Here is a 20484-nt window from a genome sequence, read left to right on the forward strand (position 1 = left end):
TTGTTTTGTGCTTTTACTTTCGTTTCCGGTAAAAAGAAAAAAAAGAAGGAGGAAAAAACCCGCCAACCGCCCCTGATAGATTTGCCCAGACATGATTCAACTGCATATTTTCACGGCACACAAACATGGTCACAGCCATGATGAATAAAAAAGGAGAGACAAAGTTATATTTTCAAACAGGGATTTTATTCATTACATGCTGTTTGACATTGCCTGACAACACTGAATGTCATTCATTTAGCCTGAAATTTGACTACTTTTCTGGAAGCAAGGCAAAATAAGGAAAGGAAAGCAGTTTACATTTTTATGTTGTTTTCAGATGATGCATCGCTCTGTACACTGAGGCTTTTAGGAAACCTTGAAACTGTAAAAGTGTACATTTGATATTTGTGTGTACTTTTTATGGGACAGTGGTGACACAGCTAATTATGGACCTTGACTCAGTTACAAGAACTGTCTGTGCTCTGCTTTAATTATCTCAAGTTCCAGACTGACCTCAGTCACCGCTTTGCCATAAAAAAATACAGACTAGTTTGCAATGTGAAAAACTTCAAAATAAAATTAAACACAATACAAGTCTGTGCTAAAGAACAGCCACAAAACACCCCAAAATAATTAAGTGGGATACATAACTAAAAAACTGGGAATATAATTAAAGTATATGTTTTGAAAGACCCTTATAACATAAGATTTTATTGCTGATCTTTATTGCTCATACATTCACTTAAACACAGACTGTTGTTGCTGTTGCAGCTAATCAAGCTAGAGGTAGGTTGTGTTCAAGACTGCAACAAATCATTATAAATTAATCTGCTAACTTCATTTTCAACTGATCAGCTATCTGTTTATAAACAAATCTAAAGCTAAATCTATTAAATGTTCAGGATTGTTCTAAGAAAAAATAACTTTCTGGATTAAATTGTGTAAGTAATTTAATTGTTTCATCTTTGGATATGTTATCGAATAACCTTTTGTAAAAAAAAAATACAGAAGTAACTACTAAGCAAAACTGTCACAATGTTGAGTGCAAGTACGTGTAGTTTTTAATAGTGTCTGATTCACAAAGTTCTAGGATCCATTTGGTCCTCCAACATGGTGTAAAAAAAAAAAAAACCACACACACTCTTCTTACTAACCACAGTATTTTAAGCTTCGTCTAAATTACAGTTAGATCAAGAGTTTGTGTTCTGGCTCAGGTTGTAAGTCTTGACTGGTTCACATGTTGAATAGCAGTGTGAGCACACTGTAGCAGCATTGTTTTGTGTTATGATTCTGATTATCTCAATTAGTAAATTGGACCAAACCAGGGGTTACAAAGACTGCTTTTAAGGCTTTTGAGTAATAAAGCAAATAACGGAGAAAAGATAAACGGTCAGTATTTGCTTTACTATCATTGGTCTGTGACTAGCTGCTAACCGTAAAGATATATATGAAAAAAAAAGTCTAAGGTAAATGAAATGCCTGATAATTCCAATTTTCCTGTATCAGAAAAAAGAAAAACAGGAAGGTTGTGGACCAACAAACTTTAGTATATTGTAGTTAAAATGCATTTCTTAAGACTCCATTGGTATCTCTCTACAAATAATCAAAGGCTCAGAGTTTTTCTCTTCTTGTTTCACGTGTGGGCTGAAATATGGGTAAAGCTCAGCTTTGAATGAACACTCAGTGAACGAGTAGATGTGGGACTCAGCCTTCACATCGTAGAAGGAGACGAGGTCTTCCTCGTAGTCCACAAACACTCCCACCTTCTCAGGTTTCTCTTTTAGGTGAATACGAACTGGTGGTGCTGTGAGGGCTGCATACTCTTCTTCTTCATAATGTACAATAACCCAGTACCCATTATCTGGGCTGAGTTTGAGCTTCCCTTTGCGGTTTGCACCGCCTCTTACTAGGCCTATATCCCACCCCGTCTTGTTGTTGACCTCCACCTCCCAGTAAGACTTCCCAGAGGATAAGGTATTTTGCCCCACAACGCTGCTAAATATATCAAATCTTTCAGAGACACGGGGTAGTTCCTGATTCTCTCCTCCATCTTTCACTTCCTTCCTATCTTCAGACAGCACGAGGCGTTGGTGTGCAGAATCTGGATCCAGTTTTACGTCCACTGTAAAATTAAAAACATGTAAAAAAAGTCTGTATTTTAAACAAGTCACAGTTTCTAAGAGAGCAAATAATATGAACCACATACCTGAAAACTTTGGGATTCTCTTCAGTTCTGTGACGAGAAGAAAAGTTTTAGATTGATTAAGTCAACATTTTAACTTTTAGTTTTCACTGCTCTTAACTAGCTGCTCTTACCAATGGGAGTTAGTTTATCCATTTCTTGCTGAATTTTTTCCAGCATTTTTGTTGTAGTTTTCCTGATGGTGCCAAAGGACAGCGATGTGTCCAGCTTTACCTCATCCCAGTTTATGATGTCTCCAGTGTCTGTAAGAGATGGGTACTTCTGCAAAACAGAAATACAACCTAACAGTTTGATAGCTGTGCTGAACAAAATGTCAGTAGCTAATCAGATATGTTTATCCTTCAGACTGATTATGAATGTGCCACATATATCATCCCAAAGTTTTCTCTACCTGCAGGAAAAGGATGTGGTCCTCGAGAACAGAAATGTTATCTAGTTCAGAGATGGCCGTTTCAAGATTGTTGATCTCTGCTTTCAAATCATGTTTAAGGCCTTTTGCTTCTTTTTCCAACACCTGCCTCCTGTCTGTTATTGGCTGAAGGGCTCTGGCATGGGCTTCTTCCACAATGGCGATCACAGCGTTGAACACATTGTCAATATCCCACCACTCATTGTCCAGCTGGTCCTGAAAATGGAATGAAACAGGAATGTCTATTTGACTGTTCACCTCTTTTTTCTGTATTACATAGAGTCCCACACAACTTTTTGACTGGTTTAGTTAGGGAAGTTAATTCTGAGAAAGATTTAGCATTCAGTCAGTTACCATAAACACAATTTTTATCTTTGAAAAACAAACTGACATGGTAGATTTTCACTTTGACTCGTCTGATAGCAGCTGGATAGTGTAGTGGTAAGACTACACACATTCGGAGTGAGTGTCACAAGTTTGATTCCCACCTGGTATCCAGTAAGGGTCCTGCCTAGACCCCCCATGCTAAAACCAAGCCCTGGAATGGCACAGCTATGTCTGCAGCCTGTCCGCAGCTCGGACTCAAGAATTTCACTACATGTTGTACTGTGTATAATTATGTATGTGACAAATAAAGGTTTGTTGTTTGATTGACTTTTCTCTAAAAGTCAGTTTACTTGCTGCTTACCTTGCAGCTCTTGAAAGCTTCATCAATCTCAGCAGTCTTTGTTTTTCTCTTGTCAATGTTCTCATTTAACTCTGTCTTGGTGTTGTCAAGTTCAGACTGTAGGAGAAACATAAAATAATACTTTAAAAATGTATTTTTTCCACGTGTACTCATTTTTTGTGCACTTGAAAATTCTTTCACATGCCACAATATAGTCAGTATAGTAAGTAAAATATATACAATGCTGTCAAGACTCAAAACACATATTCAGAGGTTGTTATGGTAACTTACCCTTTTCTTCTTCCATTCATCTTCAGTTGAGACAACCTCCTCCTGACCTTCCATGCAGAGAACACAAATGCATGCCTGCCGCTCCCTGCTGTACAGCTCCAAGGGGCGTCCATGCTTCAAGCAGGCCCTCGCATCCAAATTCTCCACCGGCTCCACCAACTTGTGGCCCTTCAACCTTTCTGTTGACAAATGTTTGTGGAGGTGAACTGAACAATACGATGCAAGACACACAAGGCAGGACTTCTTGGCCTTCAGCTTTTTGTCACTGCAAACATCACAGGCCACCTCCCCTGCAGCTCCAGTGTATTTCTCTTTCAGTTGTTCAACAATGTCTCTCAGGACTATGTTAACATCAGGGATCCTGCTTATATAATTCTTGCATAGTGGGCACACACTGTCATTGACATGACTGCTTCGGTCGAGACACAGCTTGCAGAATGAGTGACCACAAGCTGTAGTGACAGGATCCGTAAATGTGTCCATGCAGATGGAGCAGTGGAGATGCTTCCCCAGCGAGCCGGGCTCACTGGGTGATGCTGAAGTTGGGACCATATCTGCTTCAAGAGAGGACCACAAGGTTATTCACTAAGAAAAGTAACAGTGACTTTTATTTTGTCAAATAAATTTTCCTTGAAATTCTTGTTTTGGATTCAAATGTTAGAATATGCGTTTCGTGAGCTGTTCCTAACATAAAGGAAACTGTAACCTTGTAAGGGGTCATCGACTTCATAATGTCCTTTATTAAAGAAATAATAACGATAGTGGACAATATGTACCAGCTCCACCCACAAATCCCCGTACACTTCTATGTAAAATTGCTCAGCTTTGAAGCAAAAACTAAATTTTGGTGTATGCGGCTTAGGTAAACCTTCCTTGCAGCTTTAAAGCACTTGGTTGATATGACACTTTCTTAAATTACTTGAGGCTTAAAGCTATGCATTGCTCGGGGTGTGTCTATTTCCAACTAAGCCACATGATGTATAGTCGTCACCTAAACAAACTGAGCTAACTGAGCTGGACCTCCCAGCTCCCAGAATTAATTGTACTAACCATTCAAAGAGTTTGTGGTCACGATTTGATGTATGAAATTCTGCCATGTCATGTTAATTAGCACTACTTTCTGTGTCCATGTGAGACACATGGATTACCAAGCTTGCTAGCATTATCTGATGATTTAGCGCTCTAATCTCTAAACGTGTAAATACGGTCTCTTACACAGAAGAAGGTGAGCTGAAACAAAGGCTTCAGAATCAGTTTACAAATCCACTTCTAGTTACTTCTAGTGGAAGTACGCCTAACAAAAAAAAAAAAAAAAAAAAAAGGAAGTACGCCTAACTGAACAAGATTGAGTTTATTGCTTATTAATTCCACTTTGTAATATCATTTAGTTAAAGTATTATGATTAATATTATTTACCAGGACTTACTTAAATTCAACAAAAGTTATTTGCTAATATTTAACATGTGTGCAGGTCAAAGTATTCACTTTATAGTTAATAAAGTCAGCAAACAGTCAAACTAAATAGAATTGCATACACTGTAATTTGTGGGCAATAAGTTGGATACAATGACGATTTATTCTCTGAAACTTTCTACTGGCCCCTCTTAAAAGTAAGAAGTAAAAACCACTGAATACTAGTGACACACCCTGTAAATAAGCCTCACAAATGGGAGTGTTGAAGATTGGAGGAGGAAACTCGACACCAAATATAAAGTACCGGTACACACTGTAAGTTTCTATTACAGTACAGTTGATCACACACATTTGATTTAAATCTATTGCTGTAAGCTAACTGTATATTACATGTAATATCTGTCATTTAACATCAGTCTTTTTATATGAAGTTCATGCAAAAAGTACAGTATTACCTTTCAGCTAATGAGATCTCAAAGGCATCTGTCTCCGTTTCCCTTTACTCCCGGTGTGTGTATGAGTGTGTGTCCTTCCTTTTGGACTTCCTCCTAGAGTTTAAGTTTCATTTCTGTTCATACTCCCAACCGTTCACATTTTTTACTCCAGAGACGAGTTGGCATGCAAACGCATAAACAAATCATCTGTGTGCCTGCAGCAGGGCGTGTTGTGTGTGCTCAGCATGTTCATACAGATCAAGTATCCAGTTTCACAAGACCTTTTTATTGCACAGGACTTCGGTCGAAATACTGCCTATTGCTCATCATAAGTTTTATTTTACATACATTTTATTGGTTAATCAAAAAGGAAGACAAAAGCATTTTTGGCACTGAATAGCAGTTAATTGCATCACCCACCCAGTAATAAGTTACATTCATACAACCAAGTTCAACGTCCCTGAGGTTTCTAAACTTCACAGTTTCTTTAAACCCGTATAAACGATTCATTTTTTAAATATAAAAATATAAAATATAAAATTCAGTGCATACATTGGATTTCTGGCAGAGTGATACATGAGATCAATACCATTTACATTAAATGTATGACCACAGCCACCGGCAGCTTAGTTTAGTTTAGCTTAGCAACAGTTTAGCTTAGCTTGGCATTGGAAATCCTGGGAATTAGCTAGCTTTTCCTTTTTAAAAGTATTATTGAGGTTCAAAAGTATAAATAGTTCAAGTTTGTGTTTCACTGTAGGCTAAAAGTCAGCTGGTTGTATCCTTACATTAAATGCAAAAATAATTGAGTGACACTTCTCATCTCTTTCTCATGAATCAGAGCATACTTTTCCTTGAAAGCTAACACACCCACCCAGCTGAGATTACATAATCATTTTATAGCTAAAAAAACAAACAAACACATGAATAAAGATTTGATGATCAGCATGTTTCTTGAATCACAAAGCACCATGGAGAGATCTCTGCAGAGACAAGAGAGACACAACACTGAAATTAGTGTTGTGTTTTGTGTGCATGTGTTTAATGCTGCAGTTGGTGTTAAGTTTACCAGGAAGCAAACCTGTAAGAATAAGAGATCATCTTCAATCTTCAAGAGCTGTTCTAGCTCAGCATTTCTCCTCTGGAGCTCAACGATTTCATCTTCCAGCTGTTCGAGCTCTTTATTTGTTTGCCATTCCTCTTTTGGACTTTGTCCACTGAGATCTACACTGAGTTTGATTTTCTCAGCTTCACTCAGTCTATCTTGAACCTCTTGCTGAAGTTTCATCCTCCTTCGTTTTACAATAACCTGTGGGGAGACACTGCATTAGCCCAGCTAAGCTGACAAACTGCAGGCACACTTGTACCATGTTTTGTTAAATCAAGTCGTCGTATGGTCTCCTGAGCTTCTTCTGAAGTATGTTGCAATCCTGTGCACCCCGTGATGACAGTTTCTTTTGCTTTGATGGATGACACAAAACAAAACTCCATCAAGAGCTTCAGTTCACTTTTTGATTACAAAAAGAGTCAATTTTTTGACCCCCATCCAAATTTACAAAAGTAATCAAAAAGGGAATGAAAAGGCAAGAAATGGCTGCCAAGATGTAAGCTAATTCTTACTTTTGTTGTTTAATTTGTTAACAAATATAACTTACAAAACAGCTTTAACACTAATTGTCTGAGATTATTATGGGATAGCATGTGAATCCAACTGAGTGGCAAGTTTTTTAGTCTTTTTTTAAGCTGAAATTAGAGAATACTTATTACATTATTGCCAACAAAAATTATTTGTAAATACTTTTTCTAAAAAAAGCTTTAGCAGAAATTTCTTTACCTTCTTCTTAAAGGCTTCCCGGCTAATAGAAATGATGTTGTGGCTCCAATGCTCTGTCTGTGCACACATAGCACAAATGCACGCCCGGTCACTCCTGCAGAACTTCTCCAACTTCTTCCCATGCAGTTTGCACACAGAATCCTCGAGGTTTTTTACCACACTGACCAGTAGATGGCGCCTAAGCTCTTCAGTCTGGTAATGTGCTTCCAGATGAGTGGTGCAGTAGGAAGCCATGCACATCAGGCAGGATTTGACTGCAGGACGTTTTGCTGAGCAGGAGTCACAGGGAACCTCTCCAGCTTTTAAAGGTTGAGGTGCTTTCACAGTATGTAGTGTCTGGTCTGTTTTGAGCTGTGGCCTGGTAGGAAACAAAGTCTTGCAAAGGGGGCACTGGCAGGCCTCGTTGATTTTCCAGTATTCTCCAATGCATCCCAAGCAGAAGACGTGTCCACAGGGGATGGACACGGGGCTTGCGAACTCATCCAGACAGATGCAGCAATTAGGAGGGTCTGACATCGCGTCTTCATATGCCTGTGCAAATACAAGCAACCTGCGGCCTGTTTCAGTTTGCTTTTTGCACAGGTGATGATTTATTTGAAGCAGTACGTCTGACAAGAAAAGAGAGGTTTTATTAGCACACATTCAACATCGTTCTTCACAAAGCTTGACATATCAGAAGGAAACTACACAATTACACACTGCACAGAAAACAGCTTCTGGTTTAAAGCTGTCCAGAGCTACTGTCATTACGAAGACTGTCCACTTTTTGTGCAAAATACCATAATACATATACCTGTTTGTGACTGACTTTGGCCCTGCAACCCTGATAACAATAACTGAAGGAGAATGGATGGATGGACATAACCATACTGATTGCTTGAGCCATCGATGCCCATCAATGGACTGGTGTATCACTGACTATATGGAAATGCACAGTTCACCAGGCTTCAGTCTTTATTGCTTTGGTTATTCATTAGAATTACTTTAATAGCTAAATATGGCAACAGATGCCAAACAAACACTTTTTCTCCTCATGTTTCGTATCACTTGGCAGGATCAAACAGTAGCTGGCATTTGAATAACACTTACTCCATCTTTGTATAAACTGCTTTGTGTTTCCTTACTGGGAGGATTAATGTTAAGATCACATGAATAGAAGAATGTTTTTACAGGCTTCTCTACTTAAGTACAATACAGAAAACTGGTTGGCTTTAGCAAACATCCATTCTCTTCAACTTATCCATACCTTTGTCTGGAGCCTATCCCAGCTACCAGAGGGTGAGAGGCAGGGTACACCCTGGACAGTTGCCAATCTGACGCTGAGCTTACACACAGAAACAGGTAACCATAAACACTTATAGGCCATTTAGAATCACCAGTTAACCTAACCCCACTAACCGCATGGTTTTGAACCCACAGACACATTGCAGTCTAACTCTGGACCTTCTTGCTTTGAGGCAACAGAGATCATCACTGCTCCACAGGTGCTGCCCAACTTTAGTAAACACATTAATAAAAAGTAACATGTAGTGCAGTGCAAATATCTTAAGCCATTCCTAATTTCTTTGGATGCAACAGTTTGCTGAAACGTGTGCAAGCATTCATGTAAGGCAAAAAGATTTTTTTGTTTTTTTTGTTTTGCCTCTTCCGTTTGGTTCTTTACCCATCAGAAATACTGTCAGAAGGCCAAGAAAGACGCCCAAGAAAAAAAAAAGGGAAAACAAGGTGAAAAAGAGAGCAATATAATAAACGCAACACCATCGCATTAATCTAGCTAAGTGTAAATAACACTAGATACTAAGTATTAAATGTTATTGTGTAGCACGCAAGATTGACAGCGCACAATGTGCTTTGAGGTAGAAGCCAAGAAAGGGGTAGTTTGTGTCTGTGAACAGTGAACACCCATGTGTACACCTGTGTGGATGAGCATTCTTGTATTCAAAAGGTTTATTCATGTAACGATCTGCTAGGGGGTGGAGCCATAGCCCCATCCCACAGGGCATTAACCAGGCATGGAGGAGATCCAGGCCCCAAACATCCAGAGGCCCCCAGAGTGCGAGAGTCTAAGAAGGACCATCGGAGGGGCAACCGTGACACCCTGCTGGGAAGAGCTGAGGAGAGCCCCAGACGAGGGGTCACCTAGCAACCACGGAGCAGAGGCCAGAGGTTTGGGTGGATCAAAATGGTACCTTTCTTCATCCATGATTCCATCAATGTTCACAAGATCTCCAACACCACTGGCTAAAATGCAGCACTAAACCATGACAGAGCCACCACCTTGTTTTACAGATGTCTTCAGACTCTCGCTGTTGTACCTCTCTCTCGGCCTTCTCCCTGAAAACTGACAATGATTTGAACCGAAAGTTTTGGATTCATCGCTCCATCAGTCCTGATTTTCTGTTGCCAAATCTCACTTAATTTGGTATACCTCAGCCTTCTTCACGGCTGCCCTTCCAATGATATCATTTCTGTTGAGGCTTCAGTGAACAAGAGATGTATCAACTAAAGGGCCAGATGCTTCTCTCAGGTCCTGCGTCAGGTATTTTCTGGATTTCTTTTCCTATTTCTAAAGGAGTTCTAGATACTGTTCATCTGCTGGAGATAGTTTTTTTGCACACCATGCCAAAATATGCCAAGTTTTGACCGTTGTAAAATTAGATTTTTTTGCACCAATAATGGGATTACCATATTGCTTTATCTTTGGCATTTTTAAGAGATTTGTTTAGTGACAGGGCGACAGTAACAAAGTGCCCAAAGATACGATTTAAAATGAGATCTTTACAAAGATGTTATGTGTAGACACAAGACTGGTTCATTCCTTGAGTTACGTTTCTGATTGAATAAATGATAGGTCTGTTAAGTGGCTTGACAAAACGACTACTTCCTGTAAAAATAGTCAGGTATGAAGACTGGACTGAACATGAGTGAAAAGCAGCCAGTGTCCAAATAAAAACCTAAAAGATCTTTAGACAACTATTGCTCAAAATCACTCTGAAGTAAGGCTGGCTCTTTGGAAGTAATATATTTAAAAAAGGTTTGTTGGCACAAAACATTTGCACAGTATTAAATAAACGACTTCAGTTGGAGGTCAGTCAAATATCCCACAAAAATCGATCTGAAATGTTATAATGAAACACTGTTCATGAAACAAAGTCTGATAACTTTAATATAAAGACAAAAACAAACATTACCATTACCAGCATTTTGTCACTGATACAACAAACAGCAATGTGGAAAAGAAAAACCAAATATGTATATAAGGCAGTTCAAGAGAGCAGTAAGAATATAACTCACATGTAACCATATGAGGTAATGAATGAGTTTATAGGCTCAAGAGCAAAGGTATGTCCAGTCAATCAAACTGTTGATCAGACTTGTGTGCAATGCCATATTTGTTCTGAAGTGGCATGCCACCGTAACAGTTTGTTCAAAAATTCATGCAAAACTGGATTTTCCTGCTTTCATACGAGCATATCTGCACTAGAGGGGGAAAAGGTTCCTGCTCATTGATACTGAGAGTGAAAGAATTCTGAGTGTACGTCACAAAACATCTGTACTACATCAGAGCCATGCAGGAATCTTGAAGTTTTGCGTATCCTCCAGCCACTCAGCACTGAGTATTCTCTATGAACGTAACAGCATTAATGGCTACATTTGTCACAATGACACAGCCATCAAACTAAACTTATTTTAGATTGTGGCTTTTCACTCCTGAGCCTGAGAGTAATACGCATAACATGAAAATGACTCATTCACCGCTCACACGAACTATGAACAATGTAAACAAGTTCAACTCAGCTGTGTACCTCCACAGAAATCTCATGTAATGGTCAAAAGCTGTCTTCAAAATACCAGAAAGAAAAGAAATAATTCATAAAAAAAATACTTACAATTATTTTCTAACTGCCAGCTTGTGTATCCTCAGGCACTAACAGCAATGAGCTACACTCTGCTCACTTGGTTCTCCTGACATAGAGATAGACACACCCACCACTGCTAGGAAAGGGGCTGGCCGTTCTAGACAGCATACACCCATAAACTCGGGCCCTGTTAATAAAGCTCAAACCCTGACGAAAAAAGCCCCAAATAATTAAACATATCAGAGTTAAATAAACGTGTTTCTTTCCTGCCTGAGTTACTTAATAATTTGTAAGGTACTGCAAATAATAATATCTTTATATTTTAAGTTGTTTGCCTTCATTTTAAATGGGTTATAGCTATTTATCACTGTTTTCTCCTTACTTATATAAGATTATGCCAAAGTTGCTTGGTATGTTAAAGACTGAGACTGGTTAGAATTTGTTATTACATCTATACATTGAAAAAAACTGCAGAAAAAGAACATTTAAAGTAAATATCTAAAAAAAGAAAAGACAAGACCTTTCTCTATTAAACAAACCTCCTAGCCATTCCCATGAGTTTACGAGGTTAACTTAATGCACCATAAAGTTCCTGTTTTTACAGAAGCAGCTGTGGTGACTACCATACATGGTGCTGTACTCCGGAGATCCTACGTCAAAGATTTTGACCCCACTCGAGTAAAGCTAAATAAACAGGATGCGTAATAACAAAAAATTGATTCAAGTCTTTCAAGTTTCCTTAAATGAAAGCTCTGAAACAGACAGAGGATGGAACTAACACTACATAATACTGATTAGTTTGTTATATACTGTGCACGCACTCTACAAGCGCATATTTAAAACATCATTTGCATGGTTCATAGCCTGGCATTCTGAACAATTTGTACGTGGTATTTTTATCTGTGTCATAGTTTATCACAATGTAAAAGAAGGCAACAGGAACAACAGTCGATGTTAATTATTAACCTTAAATTGGTCATTTCCGAATACGTTTTATTGATGTTCAGATTGCGCAGCACTCTGAGTTCTAAACTTTGATCTTATTATTCATTTATCATTTTGATTGTTGAAGGAAGTGAATTAGAAATAAAGACAATCCTTAATAAGCAAAGGCTCAGATTTCTTTGCCCTACTGTGTAGATAAAAGTATGGAAATAGTTTCTCTGTGAAAGACTCTCCTGTGAAAGAGTAAATATGCAAGTTCTCGTTCACGTCAAAAAATGAGACTCTGCCTTCTTCATAGTCCAGGTACACTCCTATTAACCTTGGCCTAGGGAAAAGGTAGAGAACTGTGGAGGGTGCTGAGTGAACTTTATAGTCCAAAAACCTTTTTCCTATGGCAAAGAATCCATTTTCTCTTTTCAAAAAAACCCTTCCTGATCTGTTTACACTTTCCTTGGCAACACCCACATCCCAGTTGTTTCTCAGGCCCACTCGGACTTCCCAGTAGTGTCGGCCAGAGGTGAAGCCCTTCGTCCCAAACACCATGGGACAGTCAAACCTCCCAAACTCATCAGACGAGGGGCTTGCTGCTCTGAAGTACTTCAGACGTTTCCCAGATTCAGTCACCACAAGGCCCTCGCCGGCAGTGGAAGGGTTAAAGGCGACTGATTCTTAAAGTAAAAAAGACATATGGTCAGTTACATATATATATTAATAGTTATGTTGAGCTTTTATATCTTGGAAAGTAAACTAAATATAAATCTATGAACTCACCTTTATATTGCCTCATCCTGGTCAGTTCTGAGAGGAAAAAACATCACAGTGAGGCAAACCTTAAGTGTAAAACACGTGTGGTGTTTCAAATCACATACTTGTACTGTGAGATTTGCATCAACAAATTAAAAGAAAACTCTTCTTCAATGGCAGCCGAGAATATGAATATACAGACAATTCTATGGGTGGTGTAACTTGTGACAAATCAATGACATGCTAGTGTGAACGCAGGATAACAACTACAACTACGTGCGGTAGCATGAGCAGATATCGCCGTGTTAGTGTTGTTCCTGGATTAAAACTAAAGAGTTTTGCATTGTAGAAACACCATCACACTAAACACCAGACTCTAACCCTAACCGTAACCCCTGTCACCCTAACCTTACTGTGATATCCCAGCAATGTGATTGGTCACTTGGAGCATTGAATCTGGACCAACATTAGTTTTAATGATCCAAGAACAAAACCAACACAGAGATATCAGATGCAACACAGGTAATACTGGGATTAAATGAGATAAACTCTTCTTTATTTATCCCACAGTTAGCGAATAGCTGTTTCACTTGCCTAAACATAAAGATGTGGAGTACTCATAACTATGTAAATGTAATCTGGCAATTTCATCACATTTGCTGAGTTGAGCGTTTTGACCATTGCCGTCTTGCTGTTTTGAAAGAGGTTGTCACAGTTGAAGGTTGGATCTAACTGAGAAGTCAACGGACAGTGAATGCTTAAAGAGTAACTTCCTGTCAGTCAAAAAGGTCACCTCTTTAAAATTTATGTATTTAATAAAATGTAAATGTAGAGACTAAGACTATAAAAGTCTTTAGGAAAAGCTTTACAAAGGTCATTCATCTTGTACGAGGTCATGTTTCCATAAATGTCAAGTGAACTTTTTGTAACCAGACAAATTCGCCCTCTGCTGGCCATTTAAAAAAAAAAGGAACTTCTGCTTTGGCTGTTTAGTTTCATGTCATTTCTTCTAAATAATCCCACGCATCTATTCATTTCCTGCCATTTATCCAGTTCAGGCTCACTAGAGTCAATCTGAGCTGTAATGGGGCTGGAGCACGACCTATACAATTGTTCATTCACACCTACAGCCAATTACCAGTTAACCCTAATGCTGTGGGAGGAAGCTGGACTACACAGAGTAAACCGGCACAGGCTCAGTGAGAATATGCAGGCGTCACACAGAAAGACACCAGCCAGTGGATTAGAAGACAAGACCTTCTTGCTGCCCTGAAATTATTTATCCCTCTTATGAAGAGTTTTCACTCAGCTGGCGGAAGCTATATTGTCCATGCAGATGGCACTGACCAAGAGCAGCATATTTTTCCAGGCACTGACGTTAAATGTGCTGTGGTGTCGTTTCGTGTTTGCACACACTGACTTGTCGGCTTCACAGCAGAAGAATTGACTTTTGTATGTGCACAGCAGCCTCCACGACAATCAGTCAAATGCCGTGATCATCATTTTAATATGCTACGTTAACGTGTACAAACAGAAGTATCCAAACTAGAGAAATCCTCACACATAAAACAAACGCTGCAGATATTTACCTGCTTTTGTGAGAGTTTTCAGTTCAGTTTTGAAAGTGTGCACAAGATGAGCCATGGCTCTCCTTGCCGTCTGCACACACAAGTCTGAGTAAACCTTGATCTTGGACCAATCCTTGGAGGCGGAAATATTGCTCAGAGCCTTCAAAGTCTGAAATGATTCATAAGGACATGATAGTGAGTAGCAGCTATTTTCAGTTGGATCTTTTTTTGGATTGGGGCAGGGGTGAGTGAGGAAAAGATACAAAGCGATGGATAAAAGATGGAGAAATTTGTTGCACCTGGCTTTAAAAGAGATATATTTTATTATAAGATGCTTATAGGTCATAGTCTGTACAACTTACCTGTAAGAGCCACAGGTGGTCCTCATTTTGTGAAAGTTCGTCCAGCTCTGAGTGTTTTCTCTGCAGTTCTGCGATTTCGTCGTGCAACTCCTGAATTACCGCTTCGTCTTTCTCTTGTGACTTTCTGAGCTTGATTTGAATGTTTGATCGTAGTTTAGCCTGCATCTCTTCTACTTGGTTTATCAGATTACTGAATAGTGTATTGTTCTCCTCAATCTCTTGGTCTGCTTTTACCTGCAGGAGAAAGAAAAGGGCTCCATTGGTAAACATGTAGGTGTGCACTGAACACTGTAAAGCTTAATGTGACAAATTTTACATTTGGAAATTTGCCTCAATACTCACCTTCCGCAGTTCGGAGCCCTCATTAAATTCCTTTATCTTTTCCATCCTCTCCTCAATCATCAGTTTGATCTTTGCTTTTTGAGACTCAATATTTTCCTGAAATGTACAATTTTAAGCAATTAAATTGGGTGAAGTGGTCATTTTCAAGGATCCGCGTTCTCATTTTAACAAAAATGTAACAAAATAAAATTCAGCATCGTCTTACTCTCTGCTGAGCCCCTTCTTCTTCAACAGGTACTGTCTCATGGTCTTTGTGGTCTGTCTCACTGCACAGCAGACAGATGCACACCTGATCATCTCTGCAGAAAAACTCCATTATCCTCTCGTGCCTCCTGCACATCCTCTCCTCCAGATTCTCCACTGGCTCGATCAGCTTGTGTCTCATTAAAGAGGGAACTCTCTGGTGAGGCTCCAGATGGGCTTCGCAGTACGACGTCTGACACACCAGGCAAGACTTCAAGGCTTTGAACTGTAAATCAGTGCACACGTCGCACGCCACTTTCCCCGGTGCATCCATGTCTTCAAGCGTCTCCACCTTCCTCTTCTTGATTTGGCCTGAAATCTCTGCGATGACGGTGTTTGTGGAGAATTCGGGCCTCACATAGAATCTTTTACTGCACGTTGGACAGTGGCATAACTCACTTCTGTCCCAGTGCTTAGTGAGGCAGGTCCTGCAAAAGTTGTGACCGCAAGGTGTAGTGACCGGGTCACTGAAGACGTTCAGGCAGATCGTACAGACGAAATGATCCTCTGGCAATGAAGCGAGGAAACCAAAAGCTGACATGATCTCTGTAGATGAAAATATCATTGATATGCTTTACATTTCTGTTCTTTCAGGCTTTTTATATCATATGAAATATGATATAAAGGGAAAAAATAGCTAAATAGATAGAAATAGATTTGGCACTAAGTGTGTGTTTTGGCTGTTCCCAGTGAGAGCCCTGACACACCCAATGAGTCATAATCATATCAATCTCTTTCCTTGTTTTAATTTTGGATCACATACTTACAGTTATGCATTTACAGTAGAAGCAAAAACAAAAGAAAAACAGCTCAATTTCATTTTAACTTGACTCACCTTATTTCTAGTAACTCGGTAATTCCAACAGACTAAACTCCACGTTTGCATGCAGATATAAAACCTGCTGCAAACAATTCACCACTCGTCTCTCACACGGGAAGTAATATGAGTGAACCTTGAAGAACCGGGGAAGCTCCAGTCACTTCAGTGGGCGTGGTCAAACTACATCATTTGGCTGAAATGAAACTTAATGCTGTAGCAGGAAAATAGCATCATGTGGGCATATCTGAAAAAAAACCAAACATTTATTGGTGTAAACATTTCTCCCAAAGCATGTTCGCAAGATCAGTCACTGTAAATAGCAGCATGCAATCATGAATTCAGATTAAAACAAACCACAATCTCTTCTTTTTTTTTAACATGATGCATTTAAAATGAATGTCTCATTTGTGTTATACATTTTATATTTTGCCAAAACCCATATGAGAAGCTCAATACTACTCTGGTGGACTGACTGTGGTGGATTGGAATCCATCTGGCTGCTATTTTTGCAGATTAAACCTAAATATTGTTTTAGGTCAATTCAAATTTTTAAAAGCATTCAACTTCAACTTTATTGAATTTTTTCTCTTTTTTGGCAAACAAATCATACTTCATATCAAAGAGTTGGAGGTAGTGTGCAATCATAACTTCATAATAATGCAAAAAGTACAATTACAGTTATTTATCATATGCCGACTATTATTAAACGAGTCAATATCAATGGGTATTTATCCCTAAGGAGAAGAACTCATCCATTAGCCAGTTTTGCCAGATCAGTCTGCTGAACGTAGAAGGAAACATCTTCTTCAGCGCCGTGGCCCAAAGGCTATCTGCTTTCCTGCAAAGAAACAACTATATTGACACATCAGTGCAGAAGGCCAACATCCGGGCCTTCTCAAGATATCTAAAGCATGCCAGCATCGTCTGGCACCAAATTCAAACTGCCAAGAAAGACCCTCATGTGGTGTTTTTAGAACTTGCCAATGCCTTTGGGTCAGTTCCGCACGAGAGCTTGTGGATGGCCTTCAACTATTTCAGCGTACCAAACCACATCACAGGACTGGTCAAGACCTACTTTCAGGATCTACAGTTTTGTGTGACAGCTGAGAGCATCACCACAGCTTGGCAGCACCTGGAAATTGGTGTAATGGCAAGCTGCACGATTTCCCCTCTGGCATTTATCATGGCAATGGAGTTGGTCATGTGGGCATCCCGGTGGGTAGTGGGAGGTGAGAGACTCAGGAGTGTCCGTCTTCCTCCTATTAGGGTCTACATGGATGACATGACCATAATTACAACAACTAAACTATGTGCTAGGCGATTGCTACAGAAGCTCCAGGAAAACATAGAATGGGCAAGGATGGAGTTTAAGCCGAGTAAATCTCGCAGCATCTCCATCATAAAAGGAAAACCGACAGCCGAGCAATTCTATATCAGTGAAGAACCAATTCCAACAGTCTTAGAGAAGCCCATAAAGAGCCTGTGACGGTAATATAATGCAGACCTCAACGATACGTGGCAACTAGAACAATTAAGGGAGAACCTGGCTGATGACCTCAAGTGGATTAACAACACTGCACTCCCAGAGAAACTTAAGCTCTGGTGCTTCCAGTTTGGGTTATTACCCAGACTACTGTGGCCATTGACAATCTACGAGGTCTCACTCAATCATGCCAATTGACTAGAGAGGCTAGTGAGCTCCTACGTTAAGAAGTAGCTCTGACTTCCCAAGTACCTCAGCAGCGTTGGACTCTACAGCGACGGGATACTGTCATTGCCTATCCCTAGCCTGGTTGAGGAGTTTAAATGTGCAAAAGTGAGGCTGCCTTTCCTCATAACAGCCATCCCTCAAGAGTCTCTCCATCTAAAGCAATGCATTATCAGGGACTGTAACATCTAGTCCTTACACCCCTAATCTTGATTTAATGATAATGATTTTAATTTAATTTAACTACTTATTTTTCTGCTGTATACTTTTTCTTTTTTTTTTGCCTGTCCCGTTTGGCTCTTTTGCCATCAGAATTATTGTCTAAAGGTGCCCAACGGATTTACTTTACCAAATACACCATCCCAGCCTTGCTGTAATGGTCTATTTCATTCATCTTTTATTGTTTATTTTATTTTATTTTCACTTGCTAATTATGGGACAGACTTGACTGGGAAAAAGAAAGGGGAGAAAAAAGAGGGAAAGAAAAACAGTGGGGAAGAGGGACGGTGATAAAGGGCAAAAAAAAAAAAAAAAAATACATAATAAGCAGACAAAAAATACATATATCAATCACCTGGATCACCTGTTGAGAAAGAAAAAAGAAAACAAGCAGAAGAAAAAAAGAGCAACATAATAAAGAACATCACGATGATCTATGGGAATATAACAGTAAATACTAAATATTAAACATTATTGTGCAGCACGTAAGATCGACAGCGCACAGTGTGCTTTGAGGTAGGAGCCAAAAAGGGTGTAGTTTGTGTGCGTGAGCACCCGTGTGTACACCTGTGAGCATGGACGCGCTTGTTTTTAAAAGGTTCCTTCATGTAATGATCTGCTAGAGGGTGTGGGGGGCCACAGCCCCGTCCTCCAGGGCATGAAGCAGGTATGGAGGAGATCAAGACTCCAGACATCCAGAGGCCCCCAGAACACAAGAGACCAAGGAAGACCAACAGAGGGGCAGCCGCGCCACTGTCCCTGAGGAGAGTCCCAGATAAACATTTAGATGTCAAGTTAAACGGGATAAAAGGGGGTGTTTTACTGTTATTTTAGCATCAGCATTATTATTGCACCAGAATCATATAATAAGCATTGCATTAAACATTTATTGAAGCTTTTGACATTGTCCTAACATTTGTGTTCCAGTGATTGTTATAATCGCAGGTTAATCTTCTATTCTTAATCGTATATTCACAGGTGTCAGGATAATCATATGATCTTCTATTGCAGGTGTAACCATGATCATTTTTATACATATTGCAGTTTGTTGCTCATTATAGAGTTGTGCTCAAGTTAATAAGGGTTAAAAGCTACAGCCAATGCGATGTTTGGCTGATCTATGGTGTGGAGTGACTTCGAGCATAGAAGGCCGCACGCGCTTACATAACACTGATATCATGGTATTCTTTGTGATCTTTTATTCAATTATATCTTTAAGTTAAGTTTTAAGTAGTGGTAGTTGATTAAATGACATTCTTTTAAGATTATATACTTGAGTCAGAGCATTACACGCAGATCAACTTAACAACCTGGGAGACCTTGTAGCTGCAATATTGTGTCTCCATAAGGGACAGTAGGCGGAAGCAAACACATGATTTCTTGGGGGGCAAATGTGAAGATTAAAAATGGCTAATTTGTTTTTGATGTCTCTTCTTAATATGAGTGGTTTTAGTAATTTTCAGACACACCTTGCAAATGTACTTATAATGAGTTGGCACTCGGCCTTTTGAAGGTCATAAGCTTCGTTCGGCGTGATGGTCCGGACTGATAAAGTGTAGGAAAATGCCTTGAGTGCAGAGGGCATAATGCAAACACGCTTACACACACATAGGATATGATTAGAATAAGTCCCTGGGACATTCTGAATATTCTAAGCCAATTCTGAATCACTAGAAGATCAGTAGATAACAACATTAAATTATTAGAGCTAGGCAGAGAGGTGTTTTGGTTTTCTGTCTCTTACAGAGAAAGGAACAGGCACCAGACGAGGTCACAGAGATACGAGGATCCTTCGCAGCAGAGATAGACACAGTGACTGCCGAGACACCAACTGGGTCCAAGTGTCATGGCGTTTGGACTCCAGCTAGTCACTCCAAAAGGATGGATCCCATAAACACAGCAATAACCATGAAGGGGTTGGCGGAAATCCAGGAACACCAGACCAACGAGGTTCGAGAGGCTCTTGGGCAAAAGGGGGACGCGTTCCTGATCTTTTTCTGGAGGACACACAGGACCCGAGGATACACAGATCGTTGTTTGAAATCGGGGCAGAATAATCCCCTGATCTGTGCCACGACTGAAGGGTTGTCTAACCCCTGAGGTTGAAGAAAGAAGAGCAGAGGATCACCCAACTGGACGACACTGGTAGCTGCAGCAATAAAATAAAGGCTAAAAGCTCCTTGGACAGAGGTTCTAGTCTGAGTACGTCTGAAGGGTATAAGGTAGCACCAAATAAAGCTGTGGGAGAACTGGGGAGTGTCATATGTACCTGATATTGTTGTAATAATAGTTTGTCTTGCACCTGAACTGTGCAAACACAGAGGTCATCTCACGTATGGTTCGCCCATCAGGGGGACAAAGGACCTCAGGAGTGAGAAGAAATGAACCCGGCCACAATGGATTATAGGGTGTTGGTGAGCTCATTATTCTAACGAGCTCA

At 39.8% G+C, this 20484-nt stretch overlaps 3 protein-coding genes across 6 annotated transcripts; all 3 read right to left on the reverse strand.

Moving 5' to 3' along the window:
• Positions 1 to 176: 176 nt before the first annotated feature.
• On the reverse strand, positions 177 to 5600 carry LOC146714373 (E3 ubiquitin-protein ligase TRIM21-like). Of its 3 annotated transcripts, none has more exons than XR_014918801.1 (7): positions 5421 to 5600; positions 3553 to 4106; positions 3283 to 3378; positions 2577 to 2810; positions 2299 to 2446; positions 496 to 2215; positions 177 to 462 (listed from the first exon to the last, which is right to left on the reverse strand). XR_014918801.1 is itself a non-coding variant. In XM_085450839.1 (7 exons), exons 2-7 carry the CDS (start codon positions 4102 to 4104, stop codon positions 1554 to 1556), a joined length of 1608 nt encoding a protein of 535 aa, XP_085306965.1. In that variant the 5' UTR covers positions 4105 to 4106; positions 5421 to 5600; the 3' UTR covers positions 177 to 1553. The 3 variants fall into 3 exon arrangements, 2 of the variants coding, with proteins under 2 accessions (XP_085306965.1, XP_085306964.1); XM_085450839.1 differs by having other exon boundaries at positions 177 to 2104; positions 2189 to 2215; XM_085450838.1 differs by having other exon boundaries at positions 177 to 2215.
• A 64-nt stretch (positions 5601 to 5664) lies between these two features.
• LOC146714374 (E3 ubiquitin-protein ligase TRIM47-like) lies at positions 5665 to 7752 on the reverse strand. 2 transcript variants are annotated; one of them, XM_085450850.1, is made up of 3 exons: positions 7234 to 7752; positions 6481 to 6708; positions 6283 to 6382 (listed from the first exon to the last, which is right to left on the reverse strand). In XM_085450850.1, exons 1-3 carry the CDS (start codon positions 7747 to 7749, stop codon positions 6359 to 6361), a joined length of 768 nt encoding a protein of 255 aa, XP_085306976.1. In that variant the 5' UTR covers positions 7750 to 7752; the 3' UTR covers positions 6283 to 6358. The 2 variants fall into 2 exon arrangements, with proteins under 2 accessions (XP_085306975.1, XP_085306976.1); XM_085450849.1 differs by having other exon boundaries at positions 5665 to 6708.
• Positions 7753 to 11659: 3907 nt separating this feature from the next.
• On the reverse strand, positions 11660 to 15838 carry LOC146714375 (E3 ubiquitin-protein ligase TRIM39-like). The gene is made up of 6 exons (XM_085450851.1): positions 15260 to 15838; positions 15055 to 15150; positions 14713 to 14946; positions 14372 to 14519; positions 12810 to 12836; positions 11660 to 12706 (listed from the first exon to the last, which is right to left on the reverse strand). The coding sequence occupies exons 1-6, from the start codon at positions 15836 to 15838 to the stop codon at positions 12174 to 12176; spliced, it is 1617 nt and encodes a 538-aa protein (XP_085306977.1). The 3' UTR covers positions 11660 to 12173.
• Positions 15839 to 20484: the final 4646 nt, after the last annotated feature.

The sequence above is a fragment of the Copadichromis virginalis genome, linkage group LG3 (genome assembly GCF_057382275.1).
Source record: "Copadichromis virginalis isolate Kocher_CV1m ecotype Utaka linkage group LG3, C_Virginalis_male_GT1.1, whole genome shotgun sequence".
Taxonomy (NCBI): Eukaryota; Metazoa; Chordata; class Actinopteri; order Cichliformes; family Cichlidae; genus Copadichromis; species Copadichromis virginalis.